This window comes from Eutrema salsugineum, unplaced genomic scaffold (genome assembly GCF_000478725.1).
Source record: "Eutrema salsugineum unplaced genomic scaffold, Eutsalg1_0 scaffold_6, whole genome shotgun sequence".
Taxonomy (NCBI): domain Eukaryota; kingdom Viridiplantae; phylum Streptophyta; class Magnoliopsida; order Brassicales; family Brassicaceae; genus Eutrema; species Eutrema salsugineum.
This window is the reverse complement of record NW_006256547.1, coordinates 9,964,449-9,983,298: the sequence shown is the minus strand read 5'-3', so window position 1 is coordinate 9,983,298 and position 18,850 is coordinate 9,964,449. Positions and strand designations below refer to the sequence as shown.

The window sequence follows — 18,850 nt, the reverse complement described above, 5'->3', positions numbered from 1 at the left end:
GAGCGCAAGTATTTTTCGGTATTGAGATTTCTTTTCCTTGTTGGAGTTTGGGTTAGTGAGGTTCAGATACGGCAGCGATTGATTTTTCCAGATTATTGCTGGCTGATCTATGTAATCAACGCAGAGAATCAGAATCGATTTGAAGCGGGATTGATTTGGAAGGATTTTTGGGAGAAATATCAGAAGTTCTGTGCTAATGGGTTGATTCGAAAGCATCTTTTTAACAGATTATGCAATATTAAAAGAGATTTGCGTCTTAAATGGATATCGTCAGAATTCACGAGCAGAGGGAGATATAAAGGGACAAGAGAGGATTGATTTCCACACCAACTCAATTTCTCTCATAAGTTACTTCTTCTCGTTTTCTGTTTTGTTCTCAAAAGCAAGAAAAATGTCTCAGAGTGGCTTGATCAAACACGATGGTATGGGGAAGAAAGTTGAGATCTCAATGAAGCGGTTGAAAGTTACGGTGCCTCATTTTGACAATTCAAGTCTCATTGAAGCATACTCAAAAACTCTGATTAGGCGGTGTATGAATCCTCATATGCAGGATATGAAAGCATTACATTACATGCTCCCAAGGATATGGAAGGTTGAAGATCGGGTGGCAGGTGCAGACCTGCGATTGGGGCGTTTCCAGTTTGACTTTGATTCGAAGGAGGACATAATGTGTTGGAATTCGTACTGGTTTATAACGATTTATAAATACTAATTACGAATTCAATTGCCAGGATTCATGCAAGTACTGATTTAAATCTAGGTTATGGAGTCTATGGATATACCTGGATATTCTGCAGCGGAACGGTGAGCAAATACGATTCGAGATTATTTTAGCACCCCAAGTGTTGTGCCTCTATTGGTATCCACACGTACACAAACTGGATCGGAAAGGGTATGCTAGTACCTTCGAGATCTAATCTCAAACACTCGTCACACAAGCTTGTTTCTCTTTGGATTTAAAGCTTGTTAGCTTCCTATTGTTTCACAAACAAATATCTCCACGTGATATAGCTTTTGTTTCTTCAAAAGAAATTGATTCCTTCCTTCGCAAGAAAAGAATCTCTGCGTGTATTATAGCTGTGCGGCTCTCTCACTTTTACATAAGTGGAGTTTCTTATTTATATGGAATAATAGTAATCCCTAATCTAATCATATTAGCATTAGCCAAGCCCACATCATGTCAAGCCCATTCCTCTTAATCCAATTAAGATTATTAATTATAGTCATATATATATATATATATATATATATATCTCATATAGATATGAAATCCAAAATCCAAATTTATTAAAATTAATCTAATCATATTAGACTTAATTATTTCTTAATCCAATTTGCTTAGGTGTGTGACCCTATAAGATCATATAATATTAGTAACGGGTTCTCAACCCATAGATTATAAGCGGCTTCTAGCAAAACATTATAACCACCTAATATTATACGATTGTCAAATCTCGACATTACAACTTTAACTAGAGTAAAGTACAAATGATTTCAGGACATTCCCAACAATCTCCCACTTGTACTGGAATCATCTATTTCTATAATCTTTATGTCTCTATATCTCGATCTTAGCATAAAGCAAGAAACAGTGTCATCTTTATCAAGCAAGATCATGTTTATCGAACTCTGATTTGTATTGATTAAACAAACGACTGACATTCACCTCGTTTGAGCGCGGCCACGCATTTCTCAGTATAAAATCTTCGATAGGCCCAAAGATATTTATCTCCCGTTATATATGAGGGACAAATCCCATCTTGTTTCATCCTTGTTCCTTACACAATTCATAATGTGCCCGATCACTGTCTTTATAATCACCTTTTAAGGCTAACATTTGACAAAGTCAAAGCAAACTAATCCATGTACAAGAAATCATGACGAACTCAGGTCAAAGGACTATACTCTATAGTTGTGATGAAAAACTCTTATGACACTCATATAACAATCTTGTAGAGTTCTCATAGCGGGTCAGTCCAATCATGTGTTCCCAAACACATATCTATGCGATTGACTTGATACGACATATCAATGACTCCACGAAACATAGTCATCAGTCACCTCACATACTAGTCATTAATAGTTATTAAAGTCCCATTTTAATAACCTTGACTAGGGACTTCAATAATTTAAATCATCTTCCACTTATAGAGTTTCATGATCAAGTCACATACTTGATGATCTATAAGAATGACATAAATTATTTTGGGACTACTATTTAATTATCCAATAATAAAATAATACTGAAACAAATTTCATTATTTTGAAAATAAATCAAATGTATGTAAACATGAACATCATATCATAAAAGAAATTAAAACCTCCCACTAAAAATAAGATTACATCTTTATGAATCTAATGCCTATCGCAGCAGTATGACTCTCATGCTTAGGCTGCGCAAGAGGTTTCGTAAAAGGATCAGCAACATTTGCATCCGTAGGAACTCTGCTAATCTTCACATCACCTCTATCAATAATCTCACGAATGAGGTGATATCTTCTTTGAATATGCTTGGATTTCTGGTGTGACCTAGGTTCTTTTGCTTGTGCGATAGCTCCATTGTTATCATAGTAAAGATCAACAGGGCCAGAGATGCTAGGAACCACACCAAGCTCAGTAATGAACTTCCTAATCCAAACAGCCTCCTTAGCTGCTTCAGAAGCAGCTATATACTCAGCTTCAGTTGTAGAGTCTGCCACAGTGCTCTGTTTAGAACTCTTCCAACTCACTGCTCCTCCATTGAGACAAAAGACAAATCCAGATTGTGATCGAAAATCATCCTTGTCTGTCTGAAAGCTGGCATCTGTGTAACCACTCAAAACAAGTTCCTCACTTCCTCCATAAATCAAAAACTTATCCTTAGTTCTTCTCAAGTACTTAAGGATATTTTTGACTGCTATCCAGTGACTTTCACCTGGATCAGACTGGTATCTGCTCGTCATGCTCAAAGCACATGCAACATCTGGGCGAGTGCAGAGCATAGCATACATGATAGATCCAATAGCAGATGCATATGGAATCTTACTCATGCGCTCTCGCTCATCATGTGTCGAAGGACACTGAGTCTTGCTGAGAGTTATGCCATGAGACATTGGTAGAAAACCTTTCTTAGAATCATGCATATTGAACCTACGCAAGACCTTATCTATATAAGTATCTTGACTTAGTCCAATCAATTTGTTTAATCTATCTCTATAGATTCTTATTCCAAGAATATAGGCAGCTTCTCCCATGTCTTTCATTGAGAAACAACTACTTAGCCATGTCTTAACAGACTGAAGTAGAGGAATATCATTCCCAATGAGCAGTATGTCATCTACATACAATACCAGAAAAGCAACTGCGCTCCCACTAGTCTTCTTGTAAACACGAGGTTCTTCTTCATTTCTAATGAAATCAAACTCTTTGATTGCCTCATTAAAACGAAGATTCCAACTCCGAGATGCTTGCTTCAAACAATAAATAGAACGATGAAGCTTGCATACCTTCCTAGCAGTTTCAGGAGATGTGAAACCTTCAGGTTGTGTCATGTAAACATCCTCTTCGAGATTTCCATTAAGGAAAGCTGTTTTCACATCCATTTGCCAAATCTCATAATCATAATAAGCGGCAGTTGCTAGGAGAATCCGAATAGACTTAAGCATTGCGACTGGAGAATAGGTTTCATCATAGTCTATACCATGAATTTGCTTGTAACCTTTCGCCACCAATCTAGCTTTGTATATCACTATATTACCATCCATGTCTGTTTTCTTCTTGAAAATCCATTTACACTCAATGGCTTTAACACCATCAGGTAAATCTACCAAAGTCCAAACTTTGTTTTCTGACATGGATCCCATTTCGAATTCTGCGGCTTGTAGCCATTTCTCGGAATCAGGGCCCATCATTGCTTCTCCAAAAGATGTAGGTTCATCACTCTCTATAAGTAAAAGATCATGATGATCCATCACCCAATCCCCAAACCTATTAGGTTCCTGACGAATTCTTTCGGACCTACGTACCTCAGGTTCCACAGGAGTTGATTCTACGACTCTTCGTAGATCCAATTGATGTTCTTCCTCAAGAGTTGGAACATCCTCCTGTGACTCTCGAACTTCTTCGAGTGATACTTTACTCCCACTAGTTCCCTTTGAAAGAAATTCTCTTTCTAAAAAGGCACCATTCCGAGCAACAAACACTTTGTTCTCAGCAGAGTTGTAAAAGAAACCTTTGGTCTCTTTGGGATAACCTACGAAGTAGCACTTATCAGATTTGGGTCCAAGCTTATCAGTAAACATACGTTTAACATAAGCATCACAACCCCAAATTTTAAGAAAAGACAAATTAGGAACTTTTCCTGTCCACATCTCATATGGTGTCTTTTCAACTGATTTTGATGGAATTCTATTTAGCATGAACGCGGCAGTTTCTAAAGCATATCCCCAAAAGGATAATGGAAGATCTGTGTGACTCATCATTGATCGAACCATATCTAATAGAGTTCGATTTCTCCTTTCAGACACACCATTCCATTGCGGTGTTCCTGGAGGAGTGAGTTGTGAAACGATTCCACATTCTCTCAGATGATCACTGAAAACTTGGCTCAAATATTCTCCTCCGCGATCTGATCGAAGCGATTTAATCCTTTTGCCAAGTTGATTTTGTACTTCACTTTGGAACTCCTTGAACTTTTCAAAGGATTCAGATTTATGTTTCATTAGGTAAACATAACCATATCTACTGAAGTCATCAGTAAATGTGATGAAGTACTGGAAGTTTCCTCTAGCATTTAAACTCATTGGTCCACATACATCTGTATGTATGGCCCAATAGATCACTAGCCCTTTCACTGTGTCCAGTAAATGGAGCCTTAGTCATTTTTCCCAACAAACAAGATTCACATGTTTTTATATGATTCAAAATCAAATGATTTCAAAAGTCCATCACCATGAAGCTTCTGAATGCGTTTCTCATTTATATGGCCCAAATGACAAGCCAGAGAAAAGTTGGATTTAAGTCATTAGACTTAAACCTCTTTGTACGAATGTTATAGACCGGCATATTTTGGTTTAGAACATAGAGTCAATTCTCTAATGGAGCACTACCATAAAACATATCATCACGATCAAATGAACAACATTTTATCGAAAAATGAAAACCTTCCATGTCCAAACATGGAATAGAGATGATATTCTTGTTTATAGCAGGAACATAATAGCAGTTCTTGAGTTCTAAACCATGCCTGAAGGCAAAGACAATGAATATGTCCCCACTGCTAATGCTGCAACTTTTGCACCATTAGCCACACGTAGGTCAACTTGTCCTTCTTCCAAGGTTCTGATGTTCTTTAGACCTTGCACATTTGTAAAAATGTGAGCGCCATAGCCGGTATCCAATACCCAAGGAGTAGAACCAGAAGTGGTAACATTTACCTCTATAACATAGATACCCAGAGAAGAAATCTCAAAAGTTTTCTTCTCTTTCAGATCTTCCAAGCATTCAAGGAGGTTTGATTGACTCAATGTGTCCTTCTCAAGGACATATCGCAATAAATAGGAACTTTGAGGGTTTGACATAACTGTCGAAAAAATAAAGCAGAAGTTAATATGATGTTCATAAATTTTGAGCATTCTTAACAATTAAGAAAACTCACACTATACTCAAAACAAAAATTTCCTCAAATGAGTAAAGTGATCCAAAATCCGTATTTCACCAGAATCCAAGTGAGCTTTGGCTCCACCCCCGAATATCTAGCTATTTAGGTAAGCAACATCCTTGCCAATTATATCCAGTATAATTCTGGTTGTGGATGACTTCTTATGTCCAATCCAACCCTATGTCTCTAAGCCCAAAACCGTTTTGATAGCTTAGTCAAGTAAACCAATCTTGTTTCACATGGTAACCGTTACATCTGTCTCACTCTCAAATAATTGTAGACCGCTACTTTGGCAGACCCGCCATACAACCATTTAAGTTTTAACAGTTGATAAGATTGGAGAGACATCAAATTACTTAACATTTATTGAGGAATTAATATTAATCCAATTTTATTTTATATTAAAATTTATATCTAATATAAATAATTAAATATAACTCATACATATCTTATATGTATTAATTGGATTACAAATAATTAATTTGATTTTAATCTAATTAAAATTATAAACTATTTCATAACTTATCTTCAATAATTTTATAAATTAAATAAAAGATCGTGTCAAATCATCTAAAGATTTTTGACTTTAGCCGAACCAATCGTATCATGAACCGAACCAGCACAAGTGATTCAATACGATTTCAACACGTCCAGGCCCGTGCCTATGTTAGTCAATAAGAGGCATTGGCCTACGGGCCCAACTTTTACAAAAGAAATCGAAGGCCCAAGATTAGTAGTACTAGCATAGGTAGCAGCAATAGATTTTAGTTAAATATTGGACCTAATTTTTAACTAATACAAAATTAGAGTAATGAACTAATGATAATTTAGTTGGCCGCTTATTAACATATACAATACTTTTTTAACTTTATTTTTAAATCTCACAGTAAAATATATACTTTTTTGTAATATTATATATAATTCTCTATAATTTCATCTCACTATTCATAATACATTATTATCAGAACGATAGTCTAAATCCTTTTTTTACCTTAGAAAAAGTGAGATTTAGTGTGTCACAGAAGATATTAAGTGACTTGGTTATCTTATTTATCGAAAGGGAGTTAGTTAAAGAAATATATTATCTTTGAAAAATTATTTTTTAAATTTTGTTATCTTTGTTTTTTTTTAAGATTATGATTTTTATTATTGTTTTATATGAATTGAGACGATGATAGTTATTATTTATTCAATACGATATGGGTTTGCGACGATGAGAGTTTTTTTTTAGTTTGCTTACGGGCCTCATATCTCTGGGCACGGCTCTGAACAAGTCATAAGATACACATATTATATTGTTTTCAAAACCAAGTAATCAAGCATTACAATAATACGTGTTGCATAACTTATATGTATTATGCATATGACAAGTACATATGTGATACTACATGACAAAAAGCATGCTACTGGACACTATGATATTAATTACGTACTTGACATCAAATATGATTGGCACTGAAACACTTTCATGCAGATATATAAATTCTGGACATAACCTAATTGTAATCAGATTACAACTTTAAAAATTATTATATGGGTCCAGTTTCAACAATCGTATTTAGCAAACTAAAATCACAAACCTTATAATTTAATCAAATTAAATAATAAAATATAATTTTACAGAAATATCGATTACACTTAATTATAGATGCTTGGTCTCAAATCCTAATCCAATTAGGATCAAACCAATTTTAGGTCTATAATCAGATTATAGATTTCAAATGTTCATCTATATTAATATATAGTTCGATTATCCTAGATTCGATTTCAATATTATACATGTCGGCTCTGATACCACTGTTGGAATTCGTACCGGTTTATAACGATTTATAAATACTAATTACGAATTCAATTGCCAGGATTCATGCAAGTACTGATTTAAATCTACGCTATGGATTCTATGAATATACCTGGATATTCTGCAGCGGAACGGTGAGCAAATACGATTCGAGATTATTTTAGCACCCCAAGTGTTGTGCCTCTATTGGTATCCACACGTACACAAACTGGATCGGAAAGGGTATGCTAGTACCTTCGAGATCTAATCTCAAACACTCATCACACGAGCTTGTTTTTCTTTGGATTTAAAGCTTGTTAGCTTCCTATTGTTTCACAAACAAATATCTCCACGTGATATAGCTTTTGTTTCTTCAAAAGAAATTGATTTCTTCCTTCGCAAGAAAAGAATCTCTGTGTGTATTATAGCTGTGCGGCTCTCTCACTTTTACATACGTGGAGTTTCTTATTTATATGGAATAATAGTAATCCCTAATCTAATCATATTAGCATTAGCCAAGCCCACATCACGTCAAGCCCATTCCTCTTAATCCAATTAAGATTATTAATTATAGTCAAATATATATATATATATATCTCATATAGATATATATTACATGAAATCCAAAATCCAAATTTATTAAAATTAATCTAATCATATTAGACTTAATTATTGTTAATCTAATTTGCTTAGGTTTGTGACCCTATAAGATCATATAATATTAGTAACGGGTTCTCAACCCATAGATTATAAGCGGCTTCTAGCAAAACATTATAACCACCTAATATTATACGATTGTCAAATCTCGACATTACAACTTTAACTAGAGTAAAGTACAAATGATTTCAGGACATTCCCAACATAATGGAGGTACTGAAAATGGAGCCTTTCCATTTTGACTATTGGATGCTCTCATTGGTGCGATGGGCACCTGCGGTCAACCCAACATATCCTTCGGAGATCATGTTCTGGGTACGTATCGTTGGTGTACTGCTGCACTTCTGGGCTGACGTAACCTTCGAAAGCATTGGAAAAGCTCTTGGGGATGTCAAAAAAGTCAATTTGGACGAAGGAAATGTACAGATTGTGATTGATGGTCTACAACCCTTATGCTTTGAAACCATGGTGGAATTTCAAGGAGGAGTGAAAACAACGGTCTACCTGCGATATGAGAGGCTGTTCTGTTTTTACAAAATTTGTCACAGCCTCTGCCATGATGAACAAAGGTTTCCAAGCAGACCTGACTCTACAGAGAGGAAAGTGAGGGAGGATTACAATGACGAGCATCGAAACGGTCAAGGAGCTGCATCGAATAAAGCTGCAACGGTCCATGGCAATGTGGGGAACAAAGAAAATGTGAAAAATGGTAGCTCAAGTGGCTCGTACAGTGGGCAGAACAAGGGGAAAGGCAAGGTTTATGAGGAGGACACACGACAATACAGAAGCCGAGGCGGCAAAAAAAACGGTGAAGGTGTCTTTAGACTTAATAGACCTTCTGGTTATCTTCCACCAAAGGAGATGAACCAGAGGGGTTCAGCTATATCACCAGTAGCAAGAAAATCTGGGCAACAAGAAGTGAGTGCAAAGCTATCGGTTACTGAGGAAATTATGGTGAAAACAACCCATGGTGAAGCAGATATGGTTCAGCACGTGGTGGAGAATTTGAAGGAAGATGGGGAAAAAGGAAAGCAGCAAGAGATTGAGGTCATGAAGAAGGTTGGAATGGTGGAAAAATCTGTGCGAAAGGGCATATCCTTTCAAGGTGATGGTATGATTTCTCATGAATCTGTGGTCACCAATATAGAGAAAAACGAGGAATTAATTCTGCAGGATATTGGGAATAACATCTCAATGACTGATGAAGAGATAGTAACGGTGGAAAAAGATAAGGTGGAGGAAGGTTTGATTCAGGTTCACGATGAGGAAAAATCACAAGACGAACAAATGCAAAAAATGAACCCAGAATTTGACATATAGGAATTGTTGCTGACTTTGGAAGACGTGTATGAATATTTTAACCAGGAGGAAGGAGAGATTCTCAAGAGCACAGAAGTGATGGGTACGAGAGTAATAGAGGATTTATCTCATACGGATGTTATGGCTGTTGAAACTTCGGAGATGGTAAAGGAGACTGAGCCCGTGAAAAACAGCAAACCAGCGACAAAGAAGAAACAACCCAAGGTCAGCCCACAATATCATGGCGCATTGTCAAAGAAAAGGATGATTCAGAATCTAGTATCCCCTCGAAAGAAACAAGTCACCAAGATAACCACTTGGGAAAATGACGGGTCAGCGTCAGGTGCTCCAAAGGGACCATCAATCTCGACGGGAGAGCATCAATCATCAAGCACTGGTTAGATAGATGAGGATTCTGAGTTGGAATTGTCGAGGACTCGGGAATCGTTGGAAAATAAGCTATATTCGGGAGGTGTGGAAGAAACATAAGCCAGAGTTTCTGTATCTTTCGGAAACCAAAGAAGATTTTTCTTTTTTACAAAAATTTCAGTTTCATTTCGGTTATAATAAGTTGTACACGGTTGAACCGTGCAGTGCAAGTGGTGGACTTGCCTTATTTTATAATAATTCCTTTGATGTTACAATTTTATTTTCAAATAATCGGATTATTGAGTATTGAAGCGACTATTCTCGGAAAAAAGTGTACCTCTCATTTATTTATGGGGATCCAGTGACAAAAAATCGGGATCAAGTCTGGGAAAGATTAACTCGTATGAGTCTTACATGGTCGGATCCTTGGTTCATTATTGGAGATATAAACGAAATAACGGGTAATAATGAAAAACAAGGAGGCCCGTTAAGACATGCCTCTACCTTTGTGTCTTTTAATTTAATGATAAGGGACTGTGGTTTTTTGGAATTTCCATGTTTAGGAAATACAATGTCTTGGAGGGGACGAATAAATTCAAAAGTAGTTAGATGTCGTCTAGACCGGGCTCTAGCGAATGAAGATTGGCATGAGATTTTCTCACACTCCTTTGTTGAGTATCTGGCAATGATTGGATCAGATCATAGGCCACTTGTTGCTACAATTGAAGATAAAATGACACGGAAAAAATGACACAGACAGAGGATGAATTGATGGAGGTCACAAAAAAGTTGAACGAAGCTTATAGGGATGAAGAATTATATTGGCAACAAAAAAATCACTCTCATTGGGCCAAGGCGGGAGATAAAAGTACAAAATTTTATCACGCACTGGTCAAACAAAGAAAAGCACGGAATCGAATTATTGGCTTGAATAATGCGGTAGGAACATGGGTTACTTCAGAAAAAGAGATTGAGCAAGTGGCCGTCAATTATTTTGATGAGTTATTCACCTCGACTTCCTCAACGGAATTTGATGAGGCATTGGGAAATATTAAACCATCAATATCGGACACAAGTAATGCAATGCTCACGGCTATGGCATCCGAGGAGGAAATAAGAAGAGCACTATTCATGATGCATCCGGAGAAAGCCCCAGGTTCTGACGGAATGACAGCACTCTTCTACCAACGCTCATGGCAAATCATTAAGGCGGATCTTGTACGCTTAGTTAACGGTTTCTTGGAGACGGGGGCTATTGACGAACGATTAAATATGACAAATATTTGTTTAATTCCAAAAACAGAAAAGCCAACGAGAATGACAGAATTACGGCCTATTAGCCTGTGTAATGTAGGTTATAAGATCATATCTAAAGTACTATGTCAAAGACTTAAAAGGTTATTACCGGACCTGATCTCGGAAACACAATCAGCTTTTGTGGCAGGACGGCTGATTTCAGATAATATTCTAATAGCACAAGAGATGTTTAATGGCCTGCGGACTAATAAATCATGCAAAAATAAATATATGGCGATAAAGACGGCCATGAGCAAAGCCTATGATCGAGTGGAATGGGCTTTTATTGAAGATCTCTTGAAACAATTTGGTTTTGCGGAGAAATGGATAACATGGATAATGTGATGCATCACCTCAGTAAAATATAAAGTTCTATTAAACGGACAACCAAATGGACAAATAATCTCAGGGATGGGACTCCGTCAAGGGGATCCTTTATCTCCATATTTATTTATACTAAGTATGGAAGTTTTAATTTCAAATATAAAGAAAGCTGAAGGGGAAAAATTATTGACCGGCCTAAAGATTGCACGAGCAAGTCCATCGGTCTCACATCTACTTTTTGCGGATGACAGCTTATTTTTTTTGCAAAGAAAATAAAGATGAATGCCATAAGATTCTGGCTATACTGAAACAGTATGAAAGGGTTTCGGGACAGCAAATTAATTTTGATAAATCTTCAGTTCAATTTGGCCATTTGGTCTCGGAGGAAATTAGAAGTGATATGAAACATATTTTAGGAATTTCTTGTGATGGAGGGACGGGATCCTATCTAAGTATCCCGGAAAGCCTAGATGGCGCCAAAACAAAAACTTTAATTTTGTAGCAGAAAAACAACATGATCGGATCAATAGCTGGACATCACGATTATTGTCGAAAGGTGGTAAAGAAGTTCTGATTAAATCGGTGGCATCTGCAATGCCTACCTTCGTCATGCCATGCTTTCGGTTACCTAAATCTACTGGCAAAACTAAGAAGTGCAGCAGCAAGGTATTGGTGGAGCTCTGATGGACATCATCGCGGCATGCACTGGTAAGCGTAGAAAACAATGTGCAGAGAGAAATCGGATTCCGAGATGTAGGGGATTTTAACACGGCTTTATCGGCAAAAAATTATGGAGACTGATTGATAGACCAAATTCCTGTGAAATCCTACTCACCGTCTTATGGATGGCGGAGCATAATCTCAGCTAGATCTTTGGTTAAAAAAGGGCTAATCAAAAGAGTTGGTTCAGGATGCTCTATTTCTGTATGGAATGATCCTTGGATACCTTCTTCTCGCCCGAGATCAGCCACTTGTAAGGGTTTTAATTATTACCCGAATCTTATGGTTAATCATCCGATTGACCCAGTGACAAACTCGTGGAATTTGGGTCTGATAAAGGCAATTATCAACCCCGAGGGTGTGGAAATTATTCATGGAATTTCCATTAGTAGATCTTATAGGCCAGACTTATTGGACTGGCATTTTACAAAATCTAGACGATATATGATAAAATCGGGGTACAAAACTGAGCAGTATTTTTCTGAGTGGATCTCAGAGGACTCATTTGGCCCAGATGTTAAAGTTTTACAAGCATATACTTGGAAATTGAAATGTGCGACGAAGTTACAACATTTTATATGGCAAGCAATATCTGGTTGCCTATCAGTGTCAGCTAGGTTACGTACTCGGGGAATACAATGTGACACACAATGTGAACGGTGTGGAGCAGAAGAAGAGACGATTAATCATGTTCTGTTTGAATGTCCTCCTGCATTACATACGTGGGCATTATCACGAATACCGACACCCCCAGGGATTTTTCCAGAGCCATCGGTTTTTTCGAATTTTGATCATCTGTTTTGGAGACTTCCAAAGGACAAAAATAACATACAGTTTCCATGGATCGCATGGTATATTTGGAAGGCTCGAAACGAGAAAGTGTACTCAAATATCGATATAGATCCATGAGTTATACTAAAAATAGCGGAAACAGAAGCGATATTATGGGAGGAGGCTCAAAGCTCCGAACAGGATTCAACACAAATAGATCTTTGCAATTCTACAAACTTTCCAATACCTATAGTCTATGAAGTCTGGTGGTGTTATACTGATGGATCGTGGAAAGATACGGAGTCAGTAACGGGTCTAGGATGGTTCTATTTTAAGGAAGGTATCACAGAGACAATAATGGGAACACAAAATGTAAGACTTCGTCTTACATCTCTGCATGCAGAAATGGAAGCCATTATATGGGCTATGCATTGTATGCTGGAGTATCAAAAGATGGAAGTCGCTTTTGCTACGAACTGTTCAGAGTTGGTGAAGATGGTGTCTACACCCAAATAATGGCCAGCTTTTGCTCTACACTTGGAGGAGATAATGAAGATGAAAGACAGATTCAGCTTCTTTCTTATATCACATATCCCACGCGCAAAGAACTCGAAGGCGGATAACCTAGCAAGGAGTGCTCGGATCCACCCTCAAGATGTTATGTATGTACACTCAGTACCACCGATTTGGTTAACCCAACCGTTCTAGGCACTGAGGCTGATGACCAAAAAAAAAACCATGTAAATACAATGATCTATCAAAGTGAATTCATCATCTTTCATGGTATCAGAGCTTTATCGCTCCTGAACCTATTCTCTTCTCTTATTCTCTTCTCTTCTCTTCACTCCTCTTTCGTTTCCTTTTCTTCTTCCCTTCAATGGCTGCTCCACCCGCAACAATTGAACAAGCATTTGGTGTCACCAACATCAAATCCAACATCCTATCAATTTCTCGATTGTTACGAAGAGTTTTCACCACTATTTCAATCAAATCTTCAAAACCTCTTTTATGTGCCAAACAATTCTGAAATCCCTGAAACTACTTTACAACTTGTTTACTTGCCAATTGTTCAGACAACTTTGTCACACAATGACAACAAGGAGTAAAGCTGGTATCCAAAAACCAAAACAAGTCCTTTCTCTTCTCACCGCCACAAAAGCACCCCTTTTCAAAAAATTACCTTGAAGCTTGTTGTGATCCAAATTGGAATCCAGCGATGACTAATGAACATGGTGCTATGATTAAAACTAAGACTTGGAATTTGGTCTCAAGACCTCGATGGGTTTTGTGAGATTTTTGTGGCTGTTTAAACACAAATATAATACAGAGGGGGTTCTTACACGTCATAAGTTAAGGTTGGTTGCTAATAGAATATCACATGAAACTGGAGTTTATTTCACAAAAAATTTCACCCCCATCATCAAATCCGCAACGATCCGTATGGTTAAGAATATTGGTACTGGCTGATACATCAACTGGGTGTTCAAAATGTGTTTCTTCACGGTGATTTAAAAAAGAAAGGTATACATGCATCAGCCTCTTGGGTTACAAGCAGTTTCCAAATCATGTTTGTAAACTTCAAAAAGCAAGATATGGTTTAAAACAAGCACCTAGGGATTGGAACTCCAGAATTGCTAAGTTCATCACTACTCTAGGCTTTGTCACAAGCATGGCTGATGCCTCTTTATTTGTTTACAGAAAAGGTGAAGATCTTTCTTACATATTGCTTTACATGGATGATATTATTTTAATGGCATCATCACAAAGCCTTTTACAATACATTATTGTTTCTCTAAAGATAAAGTTTCCAATTTCTGACATGGGCAAATTACATCATTTTATTGGAATTAAGGCAGACTACAACGACAGAGGATTGTTTTTAAGTCAGGCTTCATATGCGAGTGAGATCTAGAACGAGCAGGCATGAGTGACTTTAAGCCATGTGCCACACTAGTCGACTTGAAATTGAATCTTTCGGCTGATTGTGGTGAAACTGTCAAAGATCCGACAACATACAAAAGCGCTTCTGTAGGGGCTCTCTAATATCTGACTTTCACGTGCCCAGACATTTCATATGCAGTGTCATCAGATATGTTTATACATGCACGATCCAAGAAAGCCACTGATATGTTCATAATTTGCATCATTTAGGTTGCATAATTCATTCCAAATCATGTTTTATTCTATGCATTTTAGGTCCTTAGGGTTTGTTTTAGAACTTAGGAGATGCATTAGGTCCGAATGAGTCTTTGCATGTTTTGAGTGTTTATCAGGTGTATTTGGAGCTGAAAAGATGAATCCAGGAGGTGGAATGGTGATCAAGGCTTGAAAAATGGTGAACTTGTGTTTTTGGAGGTTATCGGCCATTCTCGCGTACCAGGAAGGTTTTTACCGGCCATTTTCATGTACCGCGGGTAGATCTTATCGGCCAAAACGCGTACCGCGAGTGGATTGTATCGGCCAAAATCTCCGGGTGCAGACACGTTTCCGAAATCGCCTGTCCGGGGAACCTTCCGGTCCGATTCAGTTGGCGGGTGCTTCCTCAAAGTTGAAGAGGATTGGATTACGGTTCCATAGCAAGTGGAATCATGGAATTCGGACACGTGAGCAGAGAGTTAAGCTCGTCGGAAGAAACCCCTGTCTCGCTGCTGTTTTGGACCAAACAGATAAGCTCTGAAGAATACGAAGGACGGTGCACTTCCAGGCCGATTCAGTTTCCGGGGCCTTCATGAGAATCAAAGACATTTGCGTACTCTTTCCAGAAAATCTTAGATCATTCAATTCGGAGCTATGAGCAGGAATATACGGTCTCCGGAATGGACACATGTATAGACGTCTCTCTCTCTGATCGTGTAAATGCATTGCAAAGATGAGCCCTCCAGGAAGCCTTCCACTTCCCAAGCACCAAAGCTTCCTTCACCAAAGTTGGAGATAAATGAGTCCTCTGTCTTCTTCAACCGGAATCACTCAATTCGGACAAGCATCGTAGAACTTACACTCTCCGGAATGCGAAGTGGTCCAATCTGCTCTGAATGCTGCGAGATGGCCTTGCGACTTGGTTAACCCGCAGGCCTGAAGATGAATGCCTGAAAGCTGATGCTGCGAGTTGAGAAGTGCGGGTAAGCTATCACTGGATGAGGTCTGAGGCTCCCGAGCAAGAGAAATGCTAATTCCACAATCGTGCGACTTAGACATACGAGTTAGCCGCGCCTGGAACTAAGCCGCACGATCACTCGCCAATCACTCCGACTTGAGCCTGCGACCTATGTGCAATGGAAACCAACCCGCACATATGCACATTCCCCAGAAACCGCCTTGGTCCTGCGAGTTGAAGAAGAAGAAGATCAAGCCGCAGCAACACTCGCAAAACACTCCTACTTGGGTGTGCGGCTAAGACAAGACGATCTAAGTCTCACAAGACAGGTTCTTCATCTACTGCGACTTAGTCATGCTACCTGGGAGATACTGGACCAACCCGCAGGATTCCCATTTTATCCATGAAAGCCGGGTCAGGACCCGGTTTGTTCCGGGCTGACCCGGTTCGGTTTTAGAGAGATATAAATACTTTTTAGGGTTTTTTCTGAGAAAAAACTAAGCTTTATTCCCTTTGTCTCTTGCCTCTTTTGTGAAAAAAAGACTCCACCAAGAAGAGAAATATCGATTTTTGGCCTTTTAATCAAGAGAGTTTAAGAGATCTTTGAGTTTTAAAGCTGCTTTCTTCTTAATATATCATCTCCACCTCCATTTCTCATCATTAATCATGCTAATCTTCTCTACTTGCAAAGGTTTAAGAGAGATTAGTATGATTAGTGAGTAGTCACCTTAATGAGGTTCTAGATGTGTAGGTTAGGGTGCTAAAGTGTTAGATTAGGAGTGCTTAGGGCTAGATTCATTGATTCATTTCTCTAAACAGCTGTTCTCTATGCTAGATCCTTGCATATCACTTGAGATCTAGATTCTGGGAATTTCATGCACCAAAAGTGTTTGATGAAATTCCTGAAAGAGCTGTATTAGGAGTTTAAGCATTTTGCTGCATGATGATGTATTGTAACTTGCTTAAATGATCATTAGAACTGTTTATTAATGCATATTGATTCATATTTCACAAATGATGATTTGGTTTAAAAATGGATTAGTATAGAGGTTAATACCTTCATGAGAGGATTAACCTAGATTAGAGTTCTTAATCACTTGATTTATGTCTCATCATTGTCATTAGTATTCCTAGTCTAGCACCAAAGCACCCTAACCAACTATCATGTCTAGAATCTCATGCCTCCATCATATCACATTCATATCACTTGTCATTGTCATTAGTCTTTAATCCTGTTTAAGTTTGTAGTTGTCTTTAGATAATCAAAACCACTCTTGTTTGCTTGAATTAAAAACATGATTACATAGCTTAGTGTCTATCACCACATTCTTGGATTGATAAACCCCTTGTACTACAAGACAGGGGATTGATAACCTCTACAAAGAGCCTTGAAAACTCTTAGTTATCAATTGGCGCCGTTGCCAAATTGTGGTTGTTTAGCATTAAGCTCTGATCTGTTCTTGAGATCAAGTGCTTACTTTCTTGTTTTTACTGATTACTTTCAAGTTCTGTTTGTGATTTCAGGTGTATGAACACCAGGTCTAGATCAAGAAGCTGTGGTCCACCTTTCCCTCTCAACGACAATATCAATCTTCTGGTACCAAGGAGGAGAAGGGACAGACGTGGTCGACAAATTGATCAGACTGAGATGGCAGAACAAGGAGATCACGTGGTAGACATAGAACAACCAGTTCAGGAGCAACAGGCTCAGGGTAATGGAGCTGGTAATGGAATTGGTCAAGGGTTGAATCAGGGTAATGTTCATCAGGAACAGGTGCATCATCAACAAGCTTATGTCCACCAGGGACAAGCTCAAGCTCATCAACAGCGGCATCATGCCAATGTTCAGCAAAGACAACAGGTGCACCACCAACCACACCCTTTCCAACAACAGCAAAGGAGATATGAGCAACCCCAAGTCTATGTTGGAGAGAATGACAGGGCCAATGCTCATCAGTATGGAGCTGGTATTCAGGCACCACCTGTGCAAAACAACAACTTTGAAGTGAAGGCATCATTGCTGAATATGGTCTAAAACTCAAAGTTCCATGGGTTAGCAATGGAAGATCCCTTGGAACACTTGGATCAATTTGATAAGGTGTGTGATCTGACAAAGATAAATGGAGTTTCTGTGGACAGATTCAAGCTAAGACTATTCCCATTCAGTCTTGGTGACAAAGCTCATCAATGGGAGAAGAATCTTCCAAGAGGCTCCATTCAAACCTGGGAGCAATGCAAGCAAGCCTTCTTATCTAAGTTCTTCTCCATCTCAAGAACTGCAAAACTGAGGAACCAAATCTCTAGCTTCACTCAGCACAGCAATGAGAGTTTTGGTGAAGCATATGAGAGATTCAGGAGCTACACAACCCAATGCCCACACCATGGGTTTAGTGAGGCTTCTCTTCTCAGCACACTTTATAGAGGAGCTCTTCCCAAGATTAGAAACCAGCTGGATACTGCTTCCAATGGGAACTTTCTGGGTAAAGAAATTCATGCTGCTTTAGAGCTAGTGGAGAACTTGGCACTGAGCAATGACACTTATGGTGAAGACTATGACAGATCAAATAGATCTGAAGGTTCAAGCTCAGAACAGAGGCTCAGCAGAGAAGTTAAGGAGTTGAGAAGTGAATTGGACAAGCTGAAATTCACCACTCAGAAGCCAATGCATTTTTTTGGAGAGTATGAGGAACCTTCTCAAATCTTTGAGAACATAAGTGAAGAAGGTCTCACCCAAGAGGAGCTCAACTACATTGGGAATCAGAGGTTCCAGAGATATCAGTATGGTAATGCCAATCCAAACCTTTCTTACAAGAACACCAATGTAGCTAACCCACAAGACCAGGTCTATCCAAATTCTCAAGCTGCAAAGAACTTTGTTCCCAAGAACAACTTTCAAGGATCTTTT

General features: G+C 38.3%; 1 protein-coding gene and 1 non-coding gene across 2 annotated transcripts; one reads left to right on the top strand and one right to left on the bottom strand.

Moving 5' to 3' along the window:
* Nucleotides 1-8,279: 8,279 nt before the first annotated feature.
* LOC112083469 lies at nucleotides 8,280-9,773 on the top strand. Its single transcript, XM_024151499.1, has 2 exons — nucleotides 8,280-9,326; nucleotides 9,438-9,773. The coding sequence occupies exons 1-2, from the start codon at nucleotides 8,280-8,282 to the stop codon at nucleotides 9,771-9,773; spliced, it is 1,383 nt and encodes a 460-aa protein (XP_024007267.1).
* Nucleotides 9,774-18,226: 8,453 nt separating this feature from the next.
* On the bottom strand, nucleotides 18,227-18,333 carry LOC112083620. Its single transcript, XR_002897756.1, has one exon. It is a non-coding gene; the product is annotated as a small nucleolar RNA R71 (small nucleolar RNA).
* Between the last annotated feature and the right edge of the window lie 517 nt (nucleotides 18,334-18,850).

Coding starts and splice junctions, on each gene's coding strand:
- LOC112083469 (XM_024151499.1), top strand. CDS start 8,280: ATGGAGGTACTGAAAATGGAGCCTTTCCATTTTGACTATTGGATGCTC. Junction 9,327..9,437: donor TGGAGGAAGGTTTGATTCAG/GTTCACGATGAG, acceptor TATTTTAACCAG/GAGGAAGGAGAGATTCTCAA.